Source organism: Crinia signifera, chromosome 8, assembly GCF_055691185.1.
Source record: "Crinia signifera chromosome 8, ASM5569118v1, whole genome shotgun sequence".
Classification (NCBI taxonomy): Eukaryota; Metazoa; Chordata; class Amphibia; order Anura; family Myobatrachidae; genus Crinia; species Crinia signifera.
Genome location: NC_139224.1, coordinates 121,462,388 through 121,477,067, shown reverse-complemented (window position 1 = coordinate 121,477,067; position 14,680 = coordinate 121,462,388). Strand labels below are relative to the sequence as shown.

The 14,680-nt window shown below is 41.7% G+C and overlaps 1 protein-coding gene across 3 annotated transcripts in view; it reads left to right on the top strand.

Moving 5' to 3' along the window:
- The window catches only part of FNBP1L (formin binding protein 1 like), a 98,492-nt gene extending 84,254 nt beyond the window's left edge, over positions 1-14,238 (top strand). For 2 of the 3 annotated variants that reach the window (XM_083157077.1, XM_083157079.1), the window contains 5 exons: positions 802-911; positions 3,568-3,700; positions 8,027-8,121; positions 9,061-9,206; positions 9,925-11,152. In XM_083157077.1, coding sequence (XP_083013203.1) covers positions 802-911; positions 3,568-3,700; positions 8,027-8,121; positions 9,061-9,206; positions 9,925-10,103 — 663 coding nt within the window. In that variant the 3' untranslated portion in view covers positions 10,104-11,152. Of the gene's footprint in view, positions 1-801; positions 912-3,567; positions 3,701-8,026; positions 8,122-9,060; positions 9,207-9,924; positions 11,153-12,510 lie in introns of those variants that run through there. The other variant, XM_083157078.1, reaches the window with a different exon arrangement.
- Positions 14,239-14,680: the final 442 nt, after the last annotated feature.

The following is a 14,680-nucleotide window of genomic DNA, read 5'->3' as shown; positions in this document are numbered from 1 at the left end:
ATTAGGAGTTTTTATTTTTAACATGTGCGGACAGATATTTTGCAGGTCACAGAAAATGAAAGTCAGATATTTTATAATGGGCATGGATTATAGGGTCGACATTAATACGGTCTACATTGTCTTGTCGACCCCAAAAGGTTGACATGGGAAAAAGGTTAATACTGCGGTTTGGGCACATGGAACTACAATTAGTGTACTGCTGTGCTGTCCGCATATTGGATAATTAGTTTGATTTAATGAGGGACCTGTCCCAGGCATTAGAACAGCAAGCTCATACAGAATATCTGCAAACAAGACAAACCGAAGCGACGTCTCCAACATCAGGCACAGTTGTCATTTTTGTGTGTCTTGGCCAAATCCCATTGTCCATGCTCTTGCTGTATCTGTGCGGTTAAGACCAGTGTAAGCTCTGTATAGTTCTAGCTGGCTTGTGTAGCCGTCATGAACCGATTCAACCATTACATGCAGGCAACCATGTTATTGCGTGATTGTGGTGGAATTGTAGAATACTAGAAGAAGACTTTTATCTGGCCAATCATCTGAGCTTCACATGGTTCTCAATATATTGACATTTGAACGTTCTTTGTACAATAATAATACATCTGACATAATGAAATCTGTTCAGGCCTGTTTTGTGTGCGCATTATCTCCAGCTTGTAATTGTACAGCTTCTATGGTACCAGCATTGGGACAGTGTGTTCTCCTGATCCACTGCTTGTTATGTTTGCAGTTCCATTCCTTGTGCCTCTATCTGGCATCACTTTCCATTCCGCTTGCTCACTTGTTCTCTCCTCCATCCAGGGCCCGGCATTAGAAGACTTTAGTCACCTTCCCCCAGAGCAAAGACGTAAGAAACTGCAGCAACGCATTGATGAGCTAAGTCGAGAGCTTCAGAAGGAGACTGATCAAAAGTAGGTGACCTTGTGTTTTGTACAGTGCCCCTGTTCTAAGATTCCTTACCAAGGGAATTCTGCTGACTGTTGCAGGGTTTGTGTTTATAGAGGTTTAAAGAGTCTGTGATGTTGCAGGTTTTTCTAGAACATTGAGGTTCTATAGCAAAACCCCTAGAGTCCTGTAAAGAGGAACATTACTTTTTTGTTTAGTTAAATTGTTCCTTTTATTTTGCTTTTATATTTTTGTGACTATTCAGGGACATTACCAACTGTTGTGGTGTGACTTCAGCTCCGCAAACTCCTCCTGTTCAGATGTGACTGCGGATTGTGACCTACTATAGTCTCTCTTGTTTAACTTACATTTTTTACCATCACATCAAAGTTTTTGATGGTGGAAGCCCAGCCATCGTTTGCTGGTGGGCTTCCAATGTCTATCCCTAGAGCTGCCCACCCCCCTGCATGGGCATACATAAGGGTAGGAGAGGAGAAATGGGATACCTGAGCAAAAGCTAGGTAATTAAAGATTGTTGTGTATATGGGTGTCCAAAATTATATTTAATAAGTAATAGGAAATTACTGCCCCTTATCACTGGATATAAAAAAGTACACACACATGCCCCCAGCAAAATGACTGTTACCCCTACTGCATACCTGCAGGGAAGCTTGCTCCAGTGTTCATGACTTTCCAGCAACTCTGACAGAGTGAACTCCTCCTCCTCCTTCCCAAGAGCAGAGCTTATAGGGCAAGATTCACCAAACTGAAAATGCCGTAAAAACCCAGTTTTTGGGGATTTTACCGCATTTCCATATGCAGCAAAGCCCCACCGCCGGGGCTTCACTGCGGGGGGTTACGCCAGTTCTATATGGCGTAACCGCATGGAAGCCTATGGGCTTCCCTTCGCGTCCCCCGCCGCCCCGTGCACCCCCCGCCGATCTGCGATGCCCTCCCTCACCTGTGTCTGGGCAGCCTCCTGCTGTGCTGCCCGGACCAAAGATCTCCTCCTCCCCGCACAGCTTTTGGGTGCAGGGAGAAGGAAAAGGAGCCCTCACACAGCCGTGTGATGGTTCAGGGAGGGAGGGGGGACCCGCAGCACATCACCGGTCATCGCAGTAATAATCGCATATGTTACTGCATATGCGATTATTAAAACTGCGAGTGCCGGCGATGTACTGCAGGAGGCATTAGAGAATCCCGCCCATAGTGAGCTGTGATTGGATAATAGTCATGTGCTTCTTGGTATATGACAGTGGTTCTCAAACTCTGTCCTTCAGATTTTCCAGCTCACCTGGCAGTTGCACAGGTGCACTCATTACTCACTGACACATATTAAAATATCCACAGGTGGAACTAATTCTTTTACTTGACTTCACTTGATTGCATATACCAGGGGTTCCCAAACTTTTTTGAATCATGGCACCCTAGAGCATCAAAATGTTTTCAAGGCACCCCTAGGTCAAATGTTTCTTATTGAGAAATTCATGAAAAAATATAAAAGTACACTGCGTTTTTATATGTCACAGTTATGTGGTGAGGGTCAGGATTTGCTCCTGTTTGTCCACATATGTCATGATTGACAGCCACTAGCACTGATTTTTCCTGTTACATTGCACATAAATAAAATGAATTGATCCTGGTCCACCAACCCAAGGCACCCCTATAAGTGTCCTGAGGCACCCCAGGGTGCCTAGGCACACAGTTTGGGAACCACTGCCATATACCGTAATTCCCATTACACGTGATGGCACACACCGAAAGTTGTCAGCGCATTGGGGGCAGCGTAAGGGCGCACAATGGGGGTTATTCTAGTTCACTTGGAAAGGCACAATCACTCTCTTATGGACAAAACCATGTGCACTGCAGGTGGGGCCGATGTAACATGTGCAGAGAGAGATACATTTGGGTGTTTTATTGTTTCTGTGCAGGGTAAATACTGTCCGCTTTATTTTTACTCTTCAATATAGATATCAGTTTGAAGTACAAACCCCGCCCAAATCTAACTCTCTCTGCACATGTTACATCTGCCCCACCTGCAGTGCACATGGTTTTGTCCATAAGAGAGTGATTGTGCCTTTGCAAGTGAACTAGAATAACCCCCAATGCCACACACAAAAGGGAAGGGTGCATTTTGAGATTTTTAAAATGGGCAGGGTGTGGCACCCTGCATAAGAAGCTTAGAGGGAACACGAAGAACCTGTGGTATATGATACTCACAGAAACCTGACATTTGTCTGTCCAGCTCGCCGTACATCCTATCCAGCTCGCCGTACATCCTATCCAGCTCGCCATACGTCCTATCCAGCTCGCCATACGTCCTATCCAGCTCGCCGTAATTTTGACTTGAACTGCCCCTCATAAATACGTTTGTTTTGCTATTTATGTTAATAGTACAAATGTTTTTGTTCACAGTTTGTTACAAATTAATAAAATAAATATATGGCCAAAAAGATGAAATCCTAAAAGAACCACAGTAAATGCTGCAAATGTACAGTGTTTTATATGTATGTATGCAAATATCTATATACGTATAAATCCGAACTAAAGAAATGAAAGATTAAATTAATATGTGCAAAGAGTTTTTGTTCGTTTAAATCTGTTCATTTCTGGTTTAATGTTTTTCCCCAAATGTAAGGATTACAGGACTATGTTAATATGAGCCTTTTTGTCTTGTCCTAGAGAGGCCCTGAATAAAATGAAAGATGTTTATGAGAAGAATCCACAGATGGGAGATCCCAGCAGCTTGCAACCAAAAATAGCAGAAACTATGAGTAACATTGAAAGGCTCCGGATGGAAATTCATAAAAATGAGGTCTCCACAATATATTACATATACTCTCTCTCTCTCTGTCTCTCTCTGTCTCTGTCTGTCTCTGTGTTTCTCTCTCTCTCTCTCTCTCTCTCTCTCTCTCTCTCTCTCTCTCTCTCTCTCTCTCTCTCTCTCTCTCTCTCTCTCTCTCTCTCTCTCTCTCTCTCTCTCTCTCTCTCTCTCATAAATGAACACACAGCCACAGTTGCCAGTATAATGGCATACTTTAATCAGTACCTTCATTAGTCGCCATTTAAATGGGCTCCCACAAGTATGGTGGTGGGGAGTATGTGATATGAGCTGGACTCAGAATTTGCATCTATCCTCTCGCAACACCTGTGCTCTTAGTAACCCGCTCCATTGAACTTGCAAAACGTTCACAGCTTCTAGTAGTGGCACAAAATGAAAATAAAACAGAAATAGGTACTTATGTTAGTTGGGCGCCCACTAAGCTATTTGCTTAGTTTTCCGTGTGGCTCGCCACACTTCGGGCACGGTGGCTCGCTGCGCTCGCCTATATAAAACCAGCTCCATGCCGACATGGATAGTGGGGGTATGTACTACATTGATCATTACTATAGTGGGCGCCCAACTAACATATAAGTACCTAGAAATACACACATTTGAAAGTCCTCTAACTAATGGAACAAAAACCACCTTTGCAGTAAAAGAACAAACAATGTAAAAACAATGCCTCTCCATCACTGTTAGTGTATATGTAAATGCTTATTAGAAGGCACTCTGGAACCCATATAATAAGACACTACAGAAGTCTGTAAAGCATGTCAGTGTTTCATGGCAAGAGTCCCAGAAATGCCGACATGCTTTACAGATTCCTGCAGTTTCTTTGATTTATATGGGTTCTGGAGTGCTGTACAAATCCGAATATGCATTTACCTTTGATGTGGATAGACACTTGCAAGGGCGTAACTACCATAGGTGCAAGGGGTGCAGCTGCTATGGGGCCCAGAGCTGAAGGGGGCCCATCTTTGCTGTCTAAGATGTTTTACATACATTTATCACCATCAGTTGCTAAATAAGGGGCCCTTACAAACTTTTGCTATGGGGCCTACGAATATCTAGGTACGCCTCTGGACACTTGGACAAGCTGTCGAGTAAACATTGTGACCGTTTGCCCAATTGTCTTTTCACAAGTGTATATAGGTAAATGTGTGTGTGTGTGTGTGTGTGTGTGCTTTATATACTGTGCAAAAGTTTTAGGCAGGTGTGTAAACAATGTGGTAAATTAACCATGCTTTAAAATAGAAGTGTATATAGTTTATTCATGTAAGTTTACACAATGCACAGTGAATTATTACTTTATTTAAAAGGTGCCACAAGTGTTTTGCAGTGCCGTACAAAGGAACAGTACATAGAGACAAAACTTAGCATTACAGTAAATATATAAATAACAAAAATAGAGTACCGGTGAAAAGAGCAGCAAAAAATTCCCAGGGCAAAAAACCAAGGGAAAGTAACAGGCGCTTGACAGGAAGTGTTTTTCAGGGTGTTAGCTGCTGCTCAAGGGGGGGGATAGTCGGTTCCCACCACAAGAAAACACAAAGACAAATCACGCCGAAGCGTGTGAGCAGCGCTAAATGAGAGTGACACACACCAAATTACAGTGTAATAATAATATTTTACTTGTTAAAAATGAAAAACATATAATAAAGTACAGTACAAAATTCACAGTAAAAACAATATAGGTACCATAAAAACCGATTCTTCACGTCACAAGCTGGGATGAACGTGACTATGTTCAGTCCAGTGTAGGACAGGGAATGTAGACCATATAATGAATGGAAAAAGGGAAGGGAGTGGGCATTTGATCACAGGTAAGTGCACATTACCATTTGGTGGACGATCTGAAATGAAGCCACGGGTGGTAGTAGGAATCCTCACCCGGGTGGATGATGATAATAAAGAGTGCTGTCGGTCGGCTTCCGCTGAAGATGTTTCCCCTTACAGATCCTGATGGTATTGGAGGGGGGGGGGGTGGAATACCCCAAAACTTTTTCAATGAGCGGTGTCCGCCAGAAACTCGACAGAGGAAACTTGGAGAGGTGGTATCGGTGGATGAAACAATGTCCTCCTTTTTGGAAATGGCAAGCTGGAATTATGCCGCTGGGTGTTCCAGGAGAGACCGTGACCACCAAACACAATGGAGGGACTGGGGTGGTGAAGAGGGTGCTGACGCGTTTCACTGCCAACTGCAGCTTTATCAAAGGTTGATAAAGCTGCAGTTGGCAGTGAAACGCGTCAGGCAGACCTCCGGTTCTTCACTCCAAGTGTGGGATACTGTATCCAGATCAGATTCACTTACTGGCACACTTTGACCCACGGATTTACCTGCTCAAAACACCCTCTTCACCACCCCAGTCCCTCCATTGTGTTTGGTGGTCACGGTCTCTCCTGGAACACCCAGCGGCATAATTCCAGCTTGCCATTTCCAAAAAGGAGGACATTGTTTCATCCACCGATACCACCTCTCCAAGTTTCCTCTGTCGAGTTTCTGGCGGACACCGCTCATTGAAAAAGTTTTGGGGTATTCCACCCCCCCCCCTCCAATACCATCAGGATCTGTAAGGGGATACATCTTCAGCGGAAGCCGACCGACAGCACTCTTTATTATCATCATCCACCCGGGTGAGGATTCCTACTACCACCCGTGGCTTCATTTCAGATCGTCCACCAAATGGTAATGTGCACTTACCTGTGATCAAATGCCCACTCCCTTCCCTTTTTCCATTCATTATATGGTCTACATTCCCTGTCCTACACTGGACTGAACATAGTCACGTTCATCCCAGCTTGTGACGTAAAGAATCGGTTTTTATGGTACCTATATTGTTTTTACTGTGAATTTTGTACTGTACTTTATTATATGTTTTTCATTTTTAACAAGTAAAATATTATTATTACACTGTAATTTGGTGTGTGTCACTCTCATTTAGCGCTGCTCACACGCTTCGGCGTGATTTGTCCCGGTGAAAAGAGCGCCACAGTTCAATACACATTACAGCTTAAATACTCAAAGATGGGGATGAGTATGTGGATGAAGATGGTCACTTGAGTGTTGAGTATGGGAGAGCTGTGAGTGAAAAGTGAAGAGAGGAGGGCATTGATAATAGGGAAGAGCGCCCTGCTCTGAGGAGCTTACAGTCTAGTAGGAAGGGGAGACAGACAGATTACATGAGGTACAATTAACTTGGAGGTGGCTTGATAGCAGAATGTAAGCAGAGATGGTCAAGGCAGGAGGTTGGAGGACCAGCTTCAGGGCTAGGTTATGCAGTGTACTGGTACGCTTTGAATAGGTGAGTTTACAGTGCCCGTTTGAAGCTTTGCAAGGTCAGGAAGAGTCTAATGGAGCGAGAGAGTGCGGTCTACTGAAGGGGTGCAGCATGGGCAAAGTCCTGAACTCTAGCATGGGAAGCAGTGATCAGTGTGGAGGAGAGACGACCGTAGAAGGTGGGAGGGTGTAGGAATGGTGATGAGGTTGGAGGTACAGATGTGTCCACATACTGTACATCTTAGATTTTTTTTCTCAATTTGTCACAACATGTAAAACACGGCGTAGCGGTTTTTCCATATGTAGCAAGTGGGTGGATTCCTAAAATTGTCTGCAGCAGTAGAGTTTGTATAAAGTAATAGATTAGAGGTGGAACTTTTTAGAAAAATCACAAAGCGTGACTTTTGCAGAGTCCAAGGTCTGCCAAATTGTGCCATACATGGTGCAGCAAAACCAAGATGTATGTGGACACATCTGTATATGGAGCAATGGAATTAGAGATGGCCTTGTATCGAAGTGTGAGGTGTTTAAAGAGGATTTTGAAGGTGAAGGGGCAGAAGTGGAGTGGCGGGAGAGGAAGATCAGCCTGGCTGCAGAGTGAATGAGCAGAAGAGAAATCTAAATGAAATTTAATATTTGGTGTGACCATCCTTTGCATTCAGAACCAATCAATTCTTCTAGGTACTTACACACAGTTTTGAAGGAACTTGACACGGAGGTTGTTCCAAACATCTTGGAGAACTAACCCCAGATCCTCAGAAGGATCCACAGTCTGCATGTAATGACAGACTCGATGTTAAGATAAGGGCTCTGTAGCCATATCATCATCTCTTTGTTCATTAAAGTATTGCTGTATATTTTCTACAATGGTCTAAAACCTTTGTACAGTATTGAATCTTTGCATAGAACTTACTCTTTCAATATCACTGTGACTTCTACAATATCACTGTTCCCACCCACTAGGGGGCAGTGGGATGCAAGGGATTTATGGCTTTGTGGTGTATGTGGAAGGTTGTTTATCTTCTGCTTGTTGTTTATAGGGCTGGCTATCAGAAGTGGAAGGAAAAGTCCTACAGAGAAGCGAGAGGAGGCACAGTGCTGAGGCCAATCATCTAGTGGCACAAGGAAGAGAGAGGTGGCTATTTGACTTAAAAATAAATTTGGGGATCATGAATATTAATATCCAATATGATCTAAGGAACATCCCAAAACTATAAGGGTGGAGGGGGTGTTGTAGGAATTACACTGATCTGTAATCCCACCAGAAGCACAGGTAGTGTAGCTAATTGTAGGTGACTGGACTATCCCCTCTACACCAGAAGCCAGAGTCGTAACTCTGGGAGGCAATGGAGTCATTTGCCACTGGGCTCCTGCTCCCAAGGGGGCACCTCTCCTCCCCTGTGAGTTTAAATCCGTTCACTAAAAGCCATCAATATCACTTCTGTGGCTGACTCCCCCTTCAAGCAGGAACATATATGTCACACCTCTCTTTATGCTAAACATCATATTTGCCAAGTATCACACTCGTATTCAAACCAAAGACCTGTTCCACTAGAAGCAGATACATACATACAGAACACACACAGGCAGTGTAGCAACTGTAAGGTACTGGACTATCCCCTCTACACCAGAAGTATAGGTAGTGTAGCAACTGTAGGTGACTGGACTATCCCCAATACACCAGAAGTATAGGAAGTGTAGCAACTGTAGGTGACTGGACTATTCACTCTACAGGAGAAACATAGGCAGAGTAGTAATTGTAGGTGACTGGACTATTCACTCTACACGAGAAACACAGGCAGAGTAGGAATTATATGTAAGTATGTGTTGACACGATACTTAACTACGGGTTATTTGAGAATTGGCAGCAGCACCATGACAATGGGCTAAAAAGATGTAGAATGCTCCAATGTTTTCCTATATAACTGTTATGTGGCCTGCCCAGAGGTGATACATATCTGGGGCTAATTTTAAATGCTGGTTACTTTTTTATAAATCCTTTTCTTTTACTTTGCTACAAATAGTATTATTATTCACATTAATTGTCCTTTATCTTTGCTGTGTTTGCCATTAGTCCGGAAGGAAGCTACACAGAAGATGCCAACCAGGAGGGTAGGATCCAGCCTCAGACAAATGTACACTTGGAGTTTGATGATGAATTTGACGATGATGACCCACTCCCGGCCATAGGGCATTGTAAGGCCATGTACCCATTTGACGGTATGTATGCTGCTCTCTGGACAGTGTAGTGGTTAGCATTACTGCTGAGGTCATGAGTTTGATTCCCACCATGGCCATAACTGTGCAGAATTTGTATATTTTCCCCGTGCTTGTGTGGGTTTCCTCCGGGTATTTCGATTTCCTTCCACAATTCGAAAATATACTAGTAGTAGCGAACACAAAATTAACCGTAGAATGTCTGTGTGTGCGTGTACATGTGGTAGGGAATATAGATTGTAAGCTCCGCTGGGGCAGGGACTGATATGAATGTTCAAATGTTCTCTGTAAAGCTCTGCGGAATATATGCGCTATATAAGAAACTGTAAATAAATAAATTAAATGAATTATCACATAGTAACCATACTACTTCTGAGAAAGGAACTTTGCTTGGCCACAAGGTGGCAGTCTTCGCTTAATGATAAAAGAAATAACCAAATGCAGACTACTTATATCAACTCATGCACATTTACTTTTACTATGCAAATCATTAAAAACTGTTTTGTCTATGCAAATTAGGGACATCTGTCAATAGTGGAATGGAGGCCCATGGTCGGGGCTGCATGTTGGTTGGACTGATGGCTATAAATGAACATTTTGCACTACGGAGACTTTTTTTTTTTTTATTGCAGAACCATTCTCATGTGATCAGCAATGGGTTCCGCTTTTATACACTGCACACTTTCTTCTCTACCAACAGTCTTGGTTTCATCCTGTCTAGGTAACAATGAAGGCACCCTGGCTATGAAAGAAGGAGATGTAATGTACGTTATTGAGGAAGACAAAGGGGACGGCTGGACAAGAGCAAGACGGCAGAATGGAGAAGAAGGCTACGTCCCTACATCTTACATAGATATTACTCTAGAGAAAAACAGTAAAGGTGCAGTAACCTATATCTAAGCTACACACGTATGCCTGGGATTGGTCACAGCAAGATGGAGGAAATGTCTTGCTGAACGGGATATAAACTTGAAGGAGAATGGGATTTCATTGGGGTGCATGGCGGATATATTGTTCACTGTGTGAGCAGTGAGAGCAAAACTGGCGGAGAGGAAGCCGTTCCATTCACCGTTTGCCTTAAACCAGATCTGTTCGGTTAGGATTTTAAACTGTACATTGATTTATATTTTATAAGACTGTTTTCTATTTCTTTTATCTTCTTGCCTCAGTTGGAAGTTAGTAAGCGAGCGGTTTTATCCAGCCTGTAATGTACAATCACGAAGGCAGCTTTCATTCTGTATAGCTACATCTATATGGGCTTGGAACACTTCAATGTTGTCTCACCCTTAAAAAAAAATAAAAAACTTGCATTTTAACTTGTTTCAACTTAAAGGCATGGGTCAGAGTATCAAGAAACAGTGTGATCAGCATTTAAACATCCCCCCCACCCCCCTCCTTTGATGGATAATCTATATATTTAACTTGTTCACTATTAATTTAGTCAGAATTTGGTTAGGGAGAGCTGCTAATTATAGTAATTGCTGTCAGTTTATGGTTTTAATCAGTTAGATATAATCTACAGGTTTTAGATAGTCAGTAGGTCCAACCCATATAGTCAACATGGAAATGGTAGACAAAAGGTTGACACATGTTTAAAGGTTTTTTGGGGTGTGATTTTTCTATGCGGTCAGCGCAGGTTACTCTTCCCAATCACGGTTCATATGGATAATACATCAAGCAAAAGATGGTCGACCAGTTTAAAAAAATAAAAAAAAATAAAAACATTTGTACCGGTCGACCATATGGGTTGGGCATAATGGCTGTCTGGACACTGACTGGAACGCAGTTTTACAATAGATAATAGTATTGGGCCCACAGTGACCTCCTCCTTTCTGCAAGTGAAACTATAAATATGGAATGTGAATTGCACCCGGAGTACCTGCTGTGTTTCGGTTTTGTTTCTTTTACCTCTGAAACTTGTTCTGAATAAACAAAACCACTTTCAACCATTATAGAATATATCCAGTTTATTTTCAGGAATGTTTGGATGTCCTCTCTGCTTCTGCTTTTGGGGATTACCTTTTTTTTGTTTGCTACATGGGAGGGTGATTGTTGCCCTACAATAATTTATATGTAGAGGAAAATCCTGCTAAAAATGAATGTTCTAGATTGTACAATCCAAGGACATGTCTGCAATGAAGAATCTTGCTTCCCCTGATACTAATTTTTTTTTGTAAGAGGCGTATGATAACCTATACGATTAATCCCAGTTCATGCACATCAAATTGTATTTTAGCTATATTTATTGATATTACTGCCCAGCTATAAACTGTATAACCTAATAAAAGAGTAAGTTCTTTCCCCTTTTTAGTTTTACCTTCAAACTACTTAGTTAACTCCTACCTTAAGACATCCCACTGGCCTCTTGTTGAATGAATTGGTGACGATTTCGACATACATCTGACTGGGTGATGCGCCATCATTGAGGCGTGTTCAAGTGGCAGGTGTGAAGGCAGTTGCTGGGTTTTTTTTTACATCCCTTAGAACCAGGGCCTTGTCTATATAGTTCTATTGAGAACTATATTTTAATAGTGTTTTATAAGGTTGTTTTATGTGAGCTTCTAATCATTTAAAAATGCATCTTCAATTTAAAATAACGTTTGTTTGATTGATTTATCATCCCACAACCATTTGCTCTATGTTCAACCACAGTGATCGTAGTATGTGGCTTTCTACCTGCTACGGTAATTCAGAGCTGCTAAGGGAATAACAGGCAGTAAGCCATGTCCCCATTCATATGAATTGTAGAATGATTATAAATCCATGAGACCTGTACAATACTTTCTGAGCATGTTCATCTTCAGCAGGAAAGACCAAAGGTGTACCATCTCTTTACCACAATAAAGAGTCAAATTACTGTAAGGCAAAGATCACTGCACTAGGAAAACATGTCCTGCTTAAAGGAGAACTGTAACCAAAATGGAAGTAATATGTTGTTCAAACATAACTGAAATGAACAAAGCAAATGAATAGTTTTATGTATAGATTTACATGCCATAAGTCACTCTTGCAAGTCAGTCAAAGTTTGTGTCGCTGACCAAATCTATACACACCAGTAGTGACAGACATGCTCCAAAAAAGTACGTCAATGAGCAGTCATAAAAAATTATTTTTCTTGTTCATTTGAAAAACTTAAAATGTGTTTTTCGTGTCGCACAACATATTACAGTAGGATATTTTGACAATTCTCCATTAATACTTTGAAATATGCTATTTGGATTCAGTTGGATTCAGATTTTAAAAAAATATATATTCTGTCTGAAGTGCCTTCATAACTATCCTCTTCTGTTTTTTCCTCGGACTGCAGGTTCCTGAAGAGGGTGTCTGTGAATCTGGGCGAGATGTGGAAGGCGTTTACATGCAGCAGCTTTTAAGGGGAGGGGATTAGTCCGGGGACATGTGTGAGAGCAGCAACATGCATGAACGCATGATACATACATTATTCACTAACTTCCAGACACCCTGACGTTTATGTTAATATGGTGCAATTTCCGCCTTGCAGCGAAAAATGCATCACATTTTCCACAGTGCATCATTTCCTCTTTATTTTTAAGGTTACACAAACAAACTAGTGAATGTTCTATGGCTGTGTTTTCCTACCACTTACAGAAGACTAAAGATGTCATGTTGTGTCTATTGTACAAGCTCCATGTCCGATCACTCCAAATAATTGCCTAATTAGGTTTTTATGTCGCAACCCCCACCCCTACCCCCCCTGAACAACCAAAAGATCAGTTGATGCTGCCACTGCCAGACAGAAGTCTGTGGTTCTAAGTGCCGATGTTTACATTACCCAAGTGGCTTGTAGTGAATGACTATTTATACAGCTCTTCCGATATTCACTAGAGTGTTTGATTTTTCTCTCCATTACTTGGAGATTGGCTGCCTACAGGGTTTTATCTTGCCAATGTCTGCTTGTGCCATCTACATTCTCGACCCTAACACCTCTTACTTGCATGAACCATATCTCTCAACGTAACTGCTTCCTACAGTCTGATTTCCATCCCAGTCTGTGCAGTATGATTGCTTTCTTATCAAAACCACTATATTTCTTTGACCACCGATCACTACATACCTGCAAGTCGGCACCATTCTATCGTTTTTATTTTTTGCTGCTATGACTGTCCATCTTTCCTATTAACTTATTACATTCCAGTTTTTATTTTGGAACTTTAATAGCTTTATTTGTCTACATAAGTTGCACTTGCACCATCCCTGGGTGAGAGAACTCTGATACCTGGCAGAAGTTGTGCTCCTGTATCTAGAAGGTCATTCTTTGCATGGCACCAAGGACAGAAGATCCTCTGTTGTCTACACCAACCCGACTACTTTCCATTCAAATGCTGCCTTAAACTGGAGTGCCTATGGTTGATTGTTGATGTATTGCTCCCAGATCTGTATTATCTCGCTTCTTAATTGGCTTTTAAGCAGTGATTTCCTATCCTCAGGGAATAACCATTTAAGACCATCTTTCAATTGGACCAATTTATTTTTATAAGCTTTGGTTAATTCCAGCCAGTTGTTGGGCTTGTGGGTTTCTATGACTGGTGGTGTCTGAGGATAGGACCTGAGAAGAGCTGGTCTTGGTCTAGCTTTCTCCTCATTTTTCTCTTCAGTGTTTTAAGGTCCTAAAAGAATCACCTTGTGATCCTTAATCTCTGAGGATGTCTACCGTGCCACAGCTGCTGCAGCAGCCATTCAAGGTGTTTTTCTATGGTTTATTATTCTGGATAGTGTAAACTAGAATCCAGGTCATGTAACACAATCATTGTAATTGGTTCATTGTCTTTAGGACTGTAGTGTATTTTGGGGTTAGGAAGTTCCAGTCCATTTTATTGCAATGTAATGTCTTTTGCCAGGCAATCCTTTTATTGTATAAACTTGATAACATGACAGTAATACTGAATAATTCTGTGCACTTTTCTTTTACAAACAATTGTATTGCTGATCTGTTTTATAATGTACATATAGGTGTCGGAGACCACTTTAATCACTTGTCTCTACCCAAACTTGTGAATTATTGTTTTTTTTTTTTTTTTAAAACAACAAAGTGACACTACCTGTCTTAATGTTTCATGGGATGTATTAAAAAAATGATGTATGATTTTTATTTTCCTTGTTGATGCCAGGAAAACCTATTTTCAGCTTAGGTAGTGAAGCGCCTCTGGCATTTAAATAAATGGCTACATTTAAATAAATGGCTAAATTACTATGAAAACACTTGTGTAAGGTTTTTCTTGCACCACAAACGGTACTTATGTAATATCTGGGCTCCCGTTTTTCTTATGAGACCAAAGCCGCTCGCCACGCTTCGGGCACGGTGGCTCGCTGCGCTCGCCACACTATATAAAATCAACTCCATGCGTAGTTGGATAGTAGGGGTATGAAAAAATTGGGTGCATTTAACATGGGAGCCCAGATAATACATAAGTACCCCACAAACCATGTACTCTCATTGCTGGTGTAAACCTAATTCT